The following is a 15,814-nucleotide window of genomic DNA, read 5'->3' as shown; positions in this document are numbered from 1 at the left end:
AACGTGACCTGTGAACTTTAACCTTTTAAAGATTTTTTCAGCCTACCTTTAAAAAGTTGTGTTTTTCAATAAGAGCATTTTATATTTTTGTACTTTAAAACAAAACTCCTGCAACTCAGTCACCTGCTGTATATTATTTTGTAGACGATAAAGAATGAATGCCTGTGGGTTTGTTTTGAGTTTTGTCTACATGCCTTGCTCCACCGTTTGTGTGCAAATATCCGACAGATTCATCGGATGATGCTAAGTGTTTTTGTAATCTGTTTTAGTAGTGTAAGGTCTTTTTTTGTTTTTCAAGCATCCCCTCATTCATGTGCTGCTATGGCTCCAAATGAGGCGTGCAGATGTTAGCTTGTCGCGTTCAGGGGAAGCCCGCGTCGCTAGCTTCATTCTCCTCCTCCTCCTCCTCCTCCTCCACTTTTGCAAACAAACAAGCTTTAAGTGAGTCTCCCGAGAAGACGGGCTCTCACACTCCCGTTCGCTCGTGTTTGTACTTTTGACTCACTGCAGAGTGGGGGAAGGCTAAATGGAGCTAAACTAATGCTAATAACAGGAAGAAATATTTTACGTCCTGTGTCAAGCCCGTCTAATCTACAGGCCGGTGACCCTGCCTTACATCACGCATTCCACACGGCCCTCCTGATGGATTGCGCAAGCAAACCAGAGTTGCTATCGTGGCGAAAGGGAAATCCTCCAGGCCCGATTGGATCGGACTGCTCAAAAACTGGAGAATCGCTGCGATGGGTTTGAGCAGCCTACTGCAAGCCCATTTTGGCAGCAAACTAGTCGTGCCTGAATTAATGTGCAACTAAAGTCCATCATCCAGACTTAATGAAGATACATCATGACCTAGGTGACACGACGCTGAAAACCTTCATGATCCAAGATCAATACATCATGCCCGTCTAGGCGTCTGTCCGATTAATATAAACAATTTGCGAAGCTAGCTTCAACAGGCGTGCAGCGCATTTCTTGGCAGCCTGATGGCGTTAAGCGTGCAGTTATCCTCTAACTAGCTTCGGCAAGACACATGAAATATGCGCGCGATTCATCTTTTCTTAAAACGAGCCATCAAATATTCATCTGCTGCAGAACTGCTCAATGAAAAACGGACCATTAATCATGCGCCCGACTGCACGCGAACGCTGAGAATCACGAATTTGCGCTAATGTTATTGTAATGATCGGATAAAACGACGAGACGGGCATGATAAATTGATTTAGGGTCGCGAAGGCTTTCTCTTGTCATTGAGGTAGTATCTTTGTTGAATCTGGGTTAGACTTGAGTTGCAGATTTGGTCCGGTCCAAAAAGTTTGCCGCTTAATCGGGCTGCCGTATGAATCCAAATTATGGACTGAAATTTCTTTGATTCAGGCCGCCTGAACGGCTGCGGTCCAAATACTGTAATCCCGAGTCTGTACTTTGTTGTTTATCTCAGCTCCTCAGAGCCTTTTCTTTTACAGTTGGAAAACGTGCTTTCCGCAACGCCGCTACCCGTCTCATGTGTCAGCAGCATATTCATTTACACGGCGTATTGTCCTGCAGTACTTTCCCGTCTTGCTCGTCTCCTGACTCAACGGGGAGACACTGGAGCTCTTGAGTAAGCATTCCCGAGCACCCCTGCGGGGCTTCGGCCTACACACTTTGCAGCTCTTTGTGTATCGCCTGTCCTTCCAGCATCCTCCCTTTCTTCTCGGTCCCGGCGAGTTAAGCTCAAGCCCGACCAATTCGCCGTTTTGAAAGTAAACGAGTGAACCGCCGGAGTCATCGTTGATGGCGTGATGCAGTTGCGAAGGCCCCGCGTCATCGCCAAGCGCGATTTACAGCACGCACCTTGACTCATCATTCTGGCGACTTCCTGTTTCATTAGATCGGCCGAGCCCTCTGCCTTCCCGTCCCTCTGGCCTTTTCTTCATCGCCGCTGAGTCACTGCGAGACCATTTGTGGCCGTCTGGCCCTGAGGGAAGGAGGGAAGAAAGAGTGCGGGTGGGCAAGGGGCGGTGCCTTGTGGATCTCCGTTTGAACAAAAAGCAGACTTGACCTCAAGACAGGTCAATGTTTCAATCAAGGTGAATTTCTACAGAGCAGATGATGCATTTTATTTTGAAATCGAGTTGAGGTGGGTTTATAATATATTATTGAATAGGTGTGTATTTTTTTTTTGCATTCGATTATTTGTGTACTTAGACAAAGTCATATAAGGAGCCACATGCTGCTTCACCAGCGCTTCAATGCTGTGCAAATCCCATTTTGCATGCAAATGGCGGTTGTCAAACACGTTTGTTGTTGTTGGCATTGTCGCCCGCCATGTGTGAGCAAGCTAATGCGATGTAATTGGGGCAGGTTGTCTTGCGGGGACTACCCCCCCTCATTTTTTTTTTTTTTTTTTGTGCAAGCACACCTCCCATAGAGGTTTTTTTTTTGTGTGTGTGTGTATGTGGGGGAGCTGCTAGCGGAAAAGCTTTTGGAGAAAGCTTGAGAGAATTCACCTCAGGGCTTTGCAGACGCCGTTGCGCGTGCCCAAAATTGCTTTTCGTCTTTTGTTAGCGGAATAAGTTTGTCGACGACGAGAAAAAGATTGTGTCTCCTTGTCGCCGACATCCTGCAGGTGACACTGGAAATGGGAGCAAAAAACTTGTGTAATGATCCTGCCGCTGTCACACAAACACAGCGCAGAGAATTTGAAAGCGTCTGAAATCTTAAAAGTCATCTTTGATGCTTTGGAGGACATTTCTACTGCAGCTTCTTCCAAATTGTTGCTCGGTGCCAGCTGAAATCTTGCTTTGTTCACAAAGCTCTTAAAGCTGCTGGGCGTGTCCTCTTTCGGCTTTTTCGGGCGGTGACTCGGCACTTTTCTGTGTCCGGAGTGTGTAAGAGATTTTTCTGCTTGGTTGATTTAGTGATGTGTGAGGCTGGGTGTATTTTTATTTATTTTATATATATATTTCCATTGTTTTAAAAGTTTTGCAGATGTTTTTTTTTAATGTATTTTAATTTGTTGTATTTTAGATTATTTTAATTTATTCGATATATTTTTTCTGAAATATTTGACCTTTGTTTTGATGACTTCACTTCCAATTTGTGCTTGTCTGCGTTCCCAAGCTTCAAAAGCTGCGCTTTCATGTCAACAACCGGCCATGTTTGCCACGTGGCAGCTCGCCTCCGCCACCTGTGCCTCCATCCCGCCGACAAGAAGGCAACATATGCCCGAGCGTAGCCGCCATATTCCCGCCCGGCGTCGAATCGCTCCTTCCCGCTGACTCGACATCGGCTCTCGCTGGCGAGCGCGGGATTGAATCACATGCTCCATATGAACTGGGTCATATAGTAGACGGCGCGGGGGCTAGCATCCATATGTCCCTGCATCTTTCATGAGCCACGCCGTCGGTGCCTGAGCTCCTTGCCGGTCTTCCCGACTCGGCATCGACATCCCCCCCTCACCCCTTCCACATGCCGTCCCTCCCTTCTCTCGTTAATTGGAAAGGGCAGCCAGCGAGCTAGCGAGCACCCGCGGGGGAACGTTGTAGAGAAGCTGGTGGTGGGAACCAGGAAGTGACAAGGCCAAAAGGGGGAAATACCCCCCGGGACGTTCGTCAGGCTGTGAGCATTTTTCACGAAGCTTCCTTGTCCTCAGTTTAGTTTGCTCCGCAGCGTCTCTTAAATACCTTTTTGGGGCTGGGGAGGGAGAGAGAGCGTACACGTCTCCCCTTAGCGAGATTTATCGCCAGCCGGGGGCCTCCTAATGTCTTGATTCACGGCGTAACGTGCCGCCTCTCCCGACTCGCCGGCGCGGCCGTCACGGCAATTGGCAGATGCGTGCCGGGAGCCGTCGCGTGTCATCGCAGGCCCTAAGTCACGCCGGGTGTTGTGAGCGTGCCTTGTTTATGCTCACCCCCCCCCCACTCCCACAGGCACTTGACTTTATAGCACTGCTCTGTCGTGTATTTATAGTCGAGAACAAGTTGGCGTTGACTTGCAACGCCACAGGTCGCCTCTTTAATACGGGCCTCTTGTGTTTGGAAAGCGCCTCAGTGGCACGTCAAAAACCAGAAGATGCAGCAAAAGGTCGCCGCTTTTAGGTGCCGAGCATTTGTCGCTGATTCATCCCAGGACGGCCGGTTGCCGTGGCGACCCGCACCATCTGCGCCTGCTTGCTACGTTAGCAGGAGATAGCGAAGGCGCGGAGGCCCCCGCCGCACGCCTTATATAGGCATTGTGCAACGCTCGCCACTGGGCTGCTGCCAAACACGCAGAGCAGCGCTTCAAAATAACAACACGGCCGCGCCGTAGGCAGGAGTCGTCCCCCACGTTGATGTCAACGTTTGCTCTTCGCGGATGCTATTATTTGAACGTCTCTCTTATGTTGTCAAAAATGGCCGATTAATCGGTCCGTCCCTAAAAATAGAGGCTCGTCCCAATACTTTTGTCTGTTGACTGTTTCGATACACTTAAAGTAACTTTTCTATTCGTTGGTTATGCAATCAGGCGGGAATTTCACACGCATGCAAATGCGAACAGCGGCTGCAAAGTCGGGTATTCATGCCCCAAAGCATCATGGGAGTTGAAAGGCTTTGTGGGCTTGGACATCAAAGCTTCCGACTTGCTTGTTTGTCACCTGGCAGGTCAAAAACAAGCGAGCGAGTGTGTGTGAAGATCTCCTGGCAACAGGAAATGAAGCAAGGCCACTTCCTGTCTTTTATCTGCGGCTAAATCCCCCCACCAACCTGCTCTTCGTTTTGGTTTTTCGCGAGGTGGCTGACAGCACGTACAAAGCGTCCGGCGCTTCCCGTGCAAGAGCGTTTAATTTACTCCGCCTGTCACGATACGTCGCCGGCACAGACAAACACAAACACGTTTCCCTCCACAGATCAATTGATGGAAGTTTCTCATCGGATGCTGTCGGCCATTGCGGCGGGTGGCAATATTCCAACTGCTTCCCCTCCGATTGATTAATTAGTTAAGTGAAGTTGTCGAGGTGCATTATGGGAGCGGGACGTTTTGGCGCGTTGCCTTGGGGCTACTTCCGTCGCCGCCCTGATTAATAGCGCCAACAGCAAATTACATTGAGGTCAGCTCACCTCAGCGTGTCGTCCAAAACATGTTAGCGTTGTTCGTTTCACCTGCAATTTGGCTGGAATTCATCTCATTCCCACTTTTTGGCCCTCGCAGGAGTCCAAAGAAGAACATTTCGTTTCAGCCAGAGAGTTTTATGTCTTAATGAGAAGAGCGGGGGACACGCTGAGTTTATGTCCGCTCAGCAAAAAGTTGCTCCGTTTCTATGCACACGTGCCAATTTTTCCTTCCATTCTTCAAATGATGCGTTTGTGTGTCCACAGCATCTGGAAGGGCCTCAACGTCAACTGCACGGACAGCTCGGGATACACGCCTCTGCATCACGCCTCGCTCAACGGACACAGGTACCGCTTAACACACACACACCAACTTTGTGTGCGTCGTGACGTGCGCGGAAACATAAGCAGGGAACAATTAGCTCCGCCTCGAGCTGCGCTACCTGATTGATAGGAAGCAAGAAGGAAAGGGCAGCATTTGCATTCCGCTCACAAGTAAACATTCTCAGCCATCGCTCATACCAGGCGTCCTTCAAATAAACTTTGGCTGCTCTTGCATTTGGGTCAGAGTGAAAATTGAGATTGGTCGCATTGCAAAAGTTGTCGGATAACGTCTATCTTTGGAAAAGGGCTTGCTTTGACCCTGGTACCTTTTTGGCTTCTTGAGACGATTTTTGTGGGTCTACTTGTGATAGCCTACCAAATGTTCTTGTTGCCAAGTAAAACTAGCTTTGGGCCCCTGGATTTTCAAAATAGTTCTCCAGGGTGCATCTGAGTAATTAGCTGCTTTCAAGCCAAATGTTGCTAATTGAAAGCGGCTAACGTAGCATCCCTCCAAACAACACGCTGTCGCGGCGGTGCGGATTAGCCGGCGAGCCAGCGCACCATGACGGGGGATTAGCGACGTGTTTTGGGGGCAATTATGTGGATTTCCTGCTGCGGATCAGCCGACCAGAAAGGGGCAAAAGAAAAGTGGAAATATTATTCATTTAGTTATTTTGATTTTTCTTTTTTTTTTGGCGGGAGTCTCCGCGGTGGGAGCGTCGTTCCGAATGATTGAAATTAGCAGCTCGTTAGTCGTCGCCTCCTCTCCGCTCTGCTTCCCCCGCTGACATTTGGAATGCAAATGAGCCGCCTCGGCTGGGGACTTCCTGTTGGGGAACGCCGACTGTTTATGGTTAAATAGCCCTGCCGCTCTTATCGGGCATTTTCGAGTGGCGCTGACGTGGAAACGTGACAAACTTTGTCTTCTTCAGGGAGGTGGTGCTGAAGCTGCTCCAGTTCGAGGCCTCGGCCAACGTGGCCGACAGCAAGGGCTGCGTCCCGCTGCACTTGGCCGCCTGGCGGGGTGACGTGGACATCGTGCGCATCCTCATCCGACACGGGCTTTCGCCCTGCCAAGTCAACCAGCAGGTGAGCGCCGCTGATTGCAAAAATTGGATTTGATTGTCCCTAATGTCGTGTCCCATAAGTTGGTTTTTTGTGCTTCTACTTCTTCCCAGGCTGTAAATTCTCAAACAAAATCGATGTGCCGTTTGGAGGGGCGGTTTACGACGCGCCGTATTTTTGCCCTCGTATTTTCTCGTCCTCAGTCAACACGCACGCGTTTGGGAAAGGGGGGGGGGTGACCCGGGAATGCCTGAGATGGGCGTAATAAGCGCAAAAGGTCACCTGGCTCGGTAAAAGGACATGATGGATGGTAATAGGAGGCGAGTTGATTTTAGGAGGCGGCGGTAAACCCCAGCCGGCTCGCCATTTAGCGCCTAATTGCTCCCGCCGGTTCACAGCCGCAGCTGTTTTTGTTTATGGTGCATGTGAGGAAGCGCCCATTTATTAGGAACACCGAAGACTTTTGTCCCTACTCGCGTGGCCTGAGAGGCTAACCCCAATGTTTTCTTTCCCACCAAACAAGAGGCCTGGAATTTTCCTCCCTCCTTGTCCTTCAGCCGCCCCCCCCCCCCCACTTGCTAGCAGATGATCCGGATAAAGATGGAAAAGCGAGGCGTAATTAGCCAGATTAGGAGGACGAGAGCGCACGCTGCGGTAGCGCCGCTCGACCCGGTTTCCCGTCGGCCGGGAAAAGAGACAAATGTGCGTTTCCACAAATAACTTCCTGCCTGGCTGCCAACTGGCCCTGTATCTGCTGTAATATTAGTTTGTCTTTCCGGAGGATAAAGAATATATGCTATGTGGTAACCCGTCTGTAACATTTTTAATTGTTTGCTAGCAATAAGCTATTCCGCTAAATGAGACCCAAATTTCCCCACATTTTTGCTGCCCAGGATGACCCCCCCCCTCCTTCCCCGTTTGTTCAAGTGGTAGCACCCAGTGTCGATTCATCAGTGTTTACGAAGCGTTATACGGTTTTAATACCTCCGCTGTGACATAGCGCCTTTCATCAAAGCGTAATGGAGCGGCGGCGAAGACGGCCGTCATCCATCACGAAGCGCACCATACCGGCGTGCGGTCTGCGCCGCAAACCGGTATAATTAGGAGTGCATTACGTGAGAGAGCGATGACGAGAAAAGCAAAAAAAACATTATGGATGCGCTGTATTTAGAGGCAATAACGACACTGTGACTCCATTAGTCGGCCCATTATCGGGCGCGGCGAAGAAGATAAGCGTGCTGCATTGGCCACTTGAAGGAGTTTTGATTTGGATATTACCAAAAAAAACGAAAGGTTCCATACGAGGCAGTGCGTGATTTCAACCTCTTGAATATTGGTAAATTCGAGTTCCCAGTGCACCGCTGCAACCGAGCCACAAATCTACTTAACACCGCGGTGGCGGTGTCAGTCAAAACACCCCTGAGGGCCCGACATTAATATGTACATCACATGTCTACTGTATGGCTGGCAGCCGATCAATTTTTAACGCTGTTCTGGAGCTTTAATCCCCCGCATTTTCTTCACTCTACCCCTTCTGCCCCCTCCAAGCCCGAGCTGGGCTGGAATTCTGAGCCCCGGAGGGAACGCAAAACAACCCAGCCGAGTTCAAAATGCCATGAGAAATGCAAACATGCCCATCTGTGGTAGATAGATTCTGTTCCAAAGCGCATCTCGGATCAATTAACCACTTCCTCCTTGTCCGACATGGTTTCTTTGCTTTGTTCCACATTTTTGACTCCCCCCCCCACTTCCGCTCCAGAACCACGAGCGGGAGACGGCGCTGCACTGCGCGGCGCAGTACGGACACTCGGAGGTGGTGTCGGTGCTGCTCCAGGAGTTGACGGACCCCACCATGAGGAACAGCCGGCAGGAGACCCCCTTGGACCTGGCGGCGCTCTATGGACGCCTACAGGTCAGAGGAATTTTGACCCACCTAGCTTGCAGCTGTTACGCTAGCACACCAGTGTAATTCTTTGAATCATTGATGAGCGAGGCGCCGTTTTTTGAAGATGAATGAAAGTGTTGCCGTGGCGGCGCCGGGTCAAAAGTTTGATGTGCACGCAGGTGGTGTGCATGCTGGTGAGCGCTCACCCCAACCTCATGGTGGTGCGCGGGCGGCACCACACGCCGCTCCACCTGGCCGCACGTAACGGACACCGCAGCACGGCGCAAACGCTGCTAGAGGCCGGCATGGACGTCAACTGCGTGGTAAGACCCATTTCGCCAGCTCGGCTTGCGGGAGAAGCAATTTCTTGGAGGAAGAAGGTGCTTAAGAGCAGCGGCAGGCAGATGGCACGTTATTACGCCAATTAATTAGAGTAGGCGGAAAATGTTGTTCTTTTTTTTGCCCCTCCCCCTCAAGTCTGTTGTTATTATTACATAACGGATTGTGTGTCAAAGGACATGAAGCTCCTGAGGCGCGGCACGTTTCATATTGCTTCCACGTTTCATACTGCTCCCCTCGCTCGATAACAGTTTGATGCAAAGCTGGACCTTGACGATTTAAAAAAAAAAAGAGAAAAATATTATTAATTACTTTCATACTTAAATAGAAGGTAAAATATATTAGACAATTTGTGCTTATTGATAAAAATTCTGCATGTGCAAAACGGCCACCAGGTGGCAGTCTAATACATTGGTGTCAACAAAGAAGAGTTTCACGAGCTGAGCAGAAATATTTTTTTATTATACGCCTGGCGGCATTTTCATATTGTGCATCTCCATGCACCTTTATTTAAATACCACCAGAAGGATGCTAACCTTTAGCCGCACCATTGTGTGTATTTTTTTTTTAAGATTCTCCAATATATTAACTATGCATTATTATATTCATATTTAGAGCCAATGGTGACTGTGGCCTCTAACTTATGCGTAAGTTTTGCTTCTCAAATGCAGGTCGGTATGATGTAACCGCATAAAACTGGTGGGAAGTCAGTGTGTATGTGTGTGTGTGTATGGGTCAGTAATTGGAGTCAAGCCATAAAGGTCTACGTGCTTGAGTGTGCATGAATAATTGATGGCAGCAGCACACGAGTCACTTTCTCTCTCGCCTCTTCCTCACTCTGGCTCGTGCATATTAACGAGGGGAAACCCCTGTTTTGTGGCTCAGCGGGTGTGCTGGCGGGTGGGGGCACCACTCACGGGTGGGCAGGTAGCGCACACACACACACCTCCCAATGAACTCAGCAGTTGCCACCTTTCAATTGGCGGAAACTGTTGAAGAGCGAGAGTCGCCTTTCCTGGTTTCCTCTTGGCAGCGTCACCATGGGAAAGGGGAAAGGAAGTTCTCCTGCATAAATGTGGGGGGGTGAAGTGGATCACTTCCGATGCTGCCTTCACTTGCATGTGGAGCTGCGGCGCTTCAGTTCGGTTTGGGTTCGGAGTAAGAGAAAATCCCGTAAGTCGTTTTACTTGGCCTTTTTATGATGAGGCTTTCTTCAGGGTTCTGATGGGCTTCCCATTTGGTTCTTGTGGGTGTGTAGGAAACCATAAAATGATTTTTTAAATTATTTTTTCTTCCCAGTCTATTCTCATCAACTCTCTTTTTCAGACGGAGAACGGCAGCGCCCTCCACGAGGCCGCCCTCTTCGGCAAGACGGACGTCGTTCGCCTTCTGCTCGACTCAGGTGGGATCCCAAACCAGTCGAAAAAAGTTCCGAACGGAGTCGTTCAGTATTGAAAGTCGTGGCTTTGATGATGGCGCTCCCCCCTTTGCACTTCCTGTTTCCTCCGGGATGATCGACATTGTGTTGCCGGGCAACAGGCCAGTCATTGTCATATATGTGCAAGCCAATGTGGATGAAAGCATGACCAAAAATGTGTTATATTCTTTATTCTAAAACAAATCTGATTTTTTTTATTATTATGATAGAACATAACTGCAAATTATTCTGCAGAGGACCAAGTTACAGCTCATGCGGGCCCTCGTGCCTCAGTTTGAGGACCCTGATTGACTCTATTTTCTATTTGTGTTTGTTTCAGGGATCGACACAAATCTGAGAGACAGCCAGGGAAGAACAGCTTTGGACATCCTCAAAGAACACCCTGCGGTGAAATCTCAGCAGATCACCGCTCTTATCCAGGGTGCGCCGCCCGCACACACCCACTTGCACACACACACACACACACACACACACCATTGGCTTGCACCATCAGAGCTTTTTGGCCCATCTTATTTTCTTTTTGCAACACGCTCCACTGTTTATACCATCTGCCACATTTTAGTACAAAAGCGTGCGTGCCCATTTTGTGCTTGCACGTGCACAAGGCGGGCCACTCTTCTTTATTTTGGTAACACGCTCCATTGACTCTGCTGCCATTTGGCTCTTGTTTGGGAAAAGGCCTCAAAATGGAGCCCAGTGTGCAGTTCCGTGTGTGAATGTGTGATTTGAAGGCACAGCTGCGAGCGAGTGAAAAGATCAGCTGCATGCCATTTCCTGTCGGAGAGCGCCGGCAATAGATTGCCCATTGACTGGCCGCAATCAAGCCTCCTCAATGGAGTCTCTTCCTCATCCTTCTCGTCTTGTCCTGCGTGTGTAGAATATGTGACGGAGGAGATGGAGCGCCGTAGCATGGAGGAGGAGCCCGTCCGCAAGTGTCCCGTCCCGGCGCCGCGAACCTCCATCTCCTCGCCCTCGGCCTCGCCCTCCCTCAGGCACAAGAGTGAGTAGGCATCACGCTACATGTTAGCGGGCACTGACTGTTTTCCAATCCGCTGCTGCCCCCTGGAGTCCGGATGTGACATGACATGATGTCAGCACAAAGCCTAAATGGCTCATTACCTGCCGAATGGCGAACGCGTCATCATTGCAAAAGAAAAAAAGCTTCAGCTTCTTCCAACAACAAAAAAAAAATTGCACCTCTGATGTCTTTTTTTAGACGATGCGGTGACCAGCGAACTGTCCAAGCTGCTACACGAGATCAAAAGGTGCCGCGACTACTCTTTTGAGGAGCTGTGCCACACCATCTCCTCGCACTCCATGGACAGCTTCGGCAGCGGGCGTCTGTCGGACGAAGAGCGAGCAGACGCGCCTGACTGCACCCTGACCCGCGCCGGCCAGGTAAAACTCATTAGTATGCGCATAATTAAGAATGACATTGAATCAGACAGAAATCTGGTGTTCATGAAGGACTACAGTGTTTATCATTCATCCATGCTAATTCTTGTTAGCCTATTTTATATTAGCATTAAGCTAGTCAACTCTTGGTATTATATGGCTTTCCAAATTTCCAAAAAGTGTTTTGACACTTGGCTTGTACTTGTTCAATTTTACCAACAGGGGGCACTATCAGACAGATCAGTGCAGTTGGAAGAGCCTAAGAACACACACACACACACATGCTGCTTCAGTCACTTAATCATCTCCTCATGTGTGCGCGTGTTGGAGCTCCTCCAGGCGAGCGTGTCGACGGGTGGCCTCTGCCGCCACGAGGCGACTGTCATGAATAAAACATGGCCACTGTATTACAACACGCAGTGCAGGGACGTTGCCATGGCAGCTGTTTTGTGCGCCGTGTTATTTTTTTATTATACGTGACCTATGGAATGTGGCTGCAGTCAATGACAGTCAATTGTGTCGCAGAGGTCTCGGCGCATCTGAGCCCCAAGAGAACCCCCGGGAAAGGACACTGCGCCAAAATAAGAGCACACTCGCTGTTAGGGCGATGTCGGTGTCACAATATGTTCTTGCCGTTTGAGCTGCGTCATAGTCAGAAGCTGTCTGGAATACTTGGGCAAAATATTAGAAACGGCTAGGAATATGAAAGAAATCCTCGAAACAATTACTGTGTCTTTTCGGGCCTAAGTGCTTGAGACTTTTTTTGTGGGTCTACTCATGATTGACAAGTGTACCAAATTTCATGAGGTTAAAGTATTCTGGATTCAAGGGCTGAATTCTGATCCTGATTTGCAACCCGCAGCATCCGAGCCCGCCCCTCGCCGCGACCCCCGAGGACGACGACGAGCGGGACGAGAGAAGTTGCGGCCCCGCCGGATTCTGGGAGGCGTTGACCCCCTGCAACGGCTGCCACAACCTGGGCTTCTCCAACCTGTCGCAGGTAAACCAACAAATCATCTTGATGATGTTGCTTGGCAGTGGTGAACAACTGCATTGCAATCATACTGACTGCATTTTTTTTTTCTTTTGCATCGTTACCTTGGGAATGCTAGAAAGGAGTCGTTATTGTATTTTATCGGTTTCCTAGAGAATATAAATTATACGTCCCAATATGGCCCGAAAGCTTCCGAGAATTTATTTTCCCTCCTCTCCTCTTGACTTTTTAATCTTCGAGCATGATGGAACGGCATCTTGAGATTTCGTTGAAAATGATTGCATCCGGATCCACGTTTTCGGTGAAACAGGTGCATCCTCACACCATGTAAAAAACGCAAGCAAGCGTCTTTTTGCTGATGATTGGCGCCGGTCTTGTGGTCTGGATGAGGAGCTCCATTGTCCCGTGTGGCGTCTCCACTGAAGGAAATGCCAGCAGATTACAGGCTCCATTCATATCTGATGGCCTCTGCACTTGGTACGGCCGGGCTTAAGACGTGGCGTCAAGAAATGCACAAAGTGTGTGTTTAGATCAGTGTATGTCGCACACACACACATGCCGGCCTCCTTTAATCGGCGTTGGTGCGCCATCCGCATGCGCGCGCCTCATTAGCGTCCAGATGAGGCTTCTTGTTTGTCCGCCGGCTTCCTGTGCAACTCGGACACAAGTTGCTCTGTCTGCTATCTCTCGGCTCGGGTGGGGAAGAGGAGGGGAGGGGGTGAGGAGGGGTGGCGGCTAATGAATGACTTTGAATCGCCGAGCGCCTCCTCCTCCTCCCGCTGGCGCCCCCGGGCAGCTCATCTTCATCCAAACCGACGCTGGCCGCCCAGTCGGGAAGGGCTCAAACTTTCCGTCGCTGTCCTTTACTTCCTGCCCGAGCTTTTGAGAGGAAATCCCAGCGCCATACTCCCACTTCCTGGTTTTTTACCCTTCCTGCTTTTCTCCTCGGGACGCGGCGTGAACCTCGTAAGTTATGCCGTTATGCTTTGAGTTCTTGTGTATTTTATTTGGCCTTCTAAATTTGTTCACTTGTCTTACATGATTGAGTCCATGCTGGGTTTTTTTAGAGTGGGCCCAGTGCACTGTGGGTAATGTAGTGTGGCTTTCCATTCAGGAAAATCGACACTTCCCACTATTATGCCATTATCATGACGATTAATCGATGCGATAATTGATGGAATAGTCAATTGTGATGATGTACGTTGTCGTTGAAATCCTTTTTGTTTTTTGCTTGGTGTTTCGCTTAGCTGCATTGTCCACTGGTCGCTAATGGAGCGCTGATGGAGTTGGGTGTTTCTTCAGTCCGCCTGTCACTCTTAGATGATTGCGTCCATATTGATGGATGGCCCAGTGCACACGGGCGAGGGTGCCTCTAATAGTTTTTCAATGAGCTCAGGGGGCCAGGGCGTGATAATGGAGAAGAATGCGTCGGGCAGCGCCGGAGGAGAATTCAATCAAGGCAGGGTCGCGGCGAGGCGACACCTGTGAAACGATGACGGAGCGGGAGTCCGTGTTTGGGCAAAGAGACTTCTTGTTGTGTCTCGGGACGGGCGGCGTTCTCGCTGTTTGCGAGATAAGAGGCATCGCTCCGAGCGGCCTTCCTTTTGGGAGCCACCTGTGATGCAAAAGAAAACATACTTTCAAGACGTCTCACGAGGCTGAGACGATTCACACGCATCCCAAAAAAATAGCCAATAGGAAATGGGGTGTTTTTATTCCCATGTTAAGCTAATTTTTCAAATCCAGGTTTGACAGAAATATTTAATTCAGCTCTGAGTGAAGTATTTCAAAATGGAAACAAATGAGGTCGCCTATTTGCGCGCAGCCTCCCAAAGAGAGGAAGTGGTGCTTCCAAAGTTGCACTCATCTTTTCCCAACTGTTAGCTTGCCATGTGCACAAAAGGCTTCTTTTATCTTCTCCTTTTCTGGGGCGCATTCTTCACATTCTTGGCGACTTCCTTATTTAATTTTTCCCCTCTGCTGTGTCATGTGATTAGCGCTTTTGCCTCTCCCAAGGATCACAAGCGTTCGGGTGAGTCGCCGGCCTCGCCGTCGCTGGACGTGTTCCCGCCCGAGGACGAGGACAACCCCTACGAGTTGGTGACCACCGCCGTCACGCGCAAGCCCTGCTCGCTGGACGTGGGCCAGCGTCCCGACGCCGCGCCCCGTAACGGTAAGCTAACATCAAAGCACTCCTTTTGTCTAAATAAAACTCACTCACTTCAACGTAGCTCGTTGCTATCGGCAGGAAAAACAAAGTACAGAGATCTGAAAAGAAGCTTATTTGACGACTCACCCTTAGGCTCGTTGCCTTGCAACGCTGTCACCCGCCTGGTTCATCACCTGAATGTTTCCATGGCAACTGCAAGTCCATTGACAAATGTAATGTAATCATGTCATGTTGGACTGTGCTTTTGAAATCCTCACCAAATGCAGCAAAGTGAGCCTTAAGCCCCGCTGGCTTCTCGCTGAGCGACTTTTTCCAGGGGCTTAACTTTTCCGGATGTGCATTTACTCGTCAGCCTAATTGGACACGGATGTCATTCGGTCCAGAAGCGCGTGGGGGGGAGTCAAGCTGCACGCTGCAAAAAGTGCTGATAGCTATTTAGTCGTGTTTTGAAATCGATCGGCTCCTCCAGGCGGTAAAACCTGACAGAAAATGAGGAATTATGTAAAATATAATATACTCCACTTTATATTGAATTTAATATTTGACTGGCGAAACGAGTGTTGCTTTGCCACCCGTGCCTTGATGAATATTTCACCAAGCTGCTACTTTGCAATTTTTGCTTCAGTCTTCATTTTTTTAGTAGCTTCTGCACCGGGCTGGGAGGGGATGTGTTAGTTTTTTTTTTTAAGTGTCTATGCCTCAAAACAACCCAGTGTCATTATCGAAATCCACATGGCGGCTGTCAATCACGGAACCTTTCTCATCTCATCCCCCTTTTGACTTCCGCTTCATTTTCTTGCTGTATATGGAGCAGCCGTTCCATGACAAGAAATAGAATTCATGCTTCTTTCATGCCATAGAACGTGATTTTTTTTTTTCTTCCACCGCCAACATTTCTATGGAGTGCAAAAATCTTTGCAGACTTCTGTACTGTGCTGAAAAATATTGATGTCATCGATTAATTGACATCAGCTCAGAATTGACACATCGTGGAAGCTACGGGATGGGTCGACTCATCTCCCATCGCTTCCTCGTCGCCACTTGCTATTTATGTGATGTGCGCCTATTTTCGGGACGCACGTGTTTGTTGATGAAGATAAACGCTTTTGTCCCTCCCGTAGCAAATTCAGGCCAC

General features: G+C 49.3%; 1 protein-coding gene across 2 annotated transcripts in view; it reads left to right on the top strand.

The window, feature by feature from the left end:
• The window catches only part of anks1b (ankyrin repeat and sterile alpha motif domain containing 1B), a 35,074-nt gene that overhangs the window by 1,393 nt on the left and 17,867 nt on the right, over positions 1–15,814 (top strand). For both annotated transcript variants that reach the window (XM_088367526.1, XM_088367525.1), the window contains exons 3-12: positions 5,337–5,417; positions 6,326–6,482; positions 8,218–8,370; positions 8,523–8,666; positions 10,009–10,084; positions 10,440–10,541; positions 10,998–11,120; positions 11,337–11,518; positions 12,378–12,515; positions 14,526–14,682. In XM_088367526.1, coding sequence (XP_088223652.1) covers positions 5,337–5,417; positions 6,326–6,482; positions 8,218–8,370; positions 8,523–8,666; positions 10,009–10,084; positions 10,440–10,541; positions 10,998–11,120; positions 11,337–11,518; positions 12,378–12,515; positions 14,526–14,682 — 1,313 coding nt within the window. The remainder of the gene's footprint in view (positions 1–5,336; positions 5,418–6,325; positions 6,483–8,217; positions 8,371–8,522; positions 8,667–10,008; positions 10,085–10,439; positions 10,542–10,997; positions 11,121–11,336; positions 11,519–12,377; positions 12,516–14,525; positions 14,683–15,814) is intronic.

Source organism: Syngnathus floridae, chromosome 22 (genome assembly GCF_059516105.1).
Source record: "Syngnathus floridae isolate MCC-2025c chromosome 22, RoL_Sflo_1.0, whole genome shotgun sequence".
In the NCBI taxonomy this organism is placed as follows: domain Eukaryota; kingdom Metazoa; phylum Chordata; class Actinopteri; order Syngnathiformes; family Syngnathidae; genus Syngnathus; species Syngnathus floridae.
This window is presented reverse-complemented; position numbering and strand designations above follow the sequence as displayed.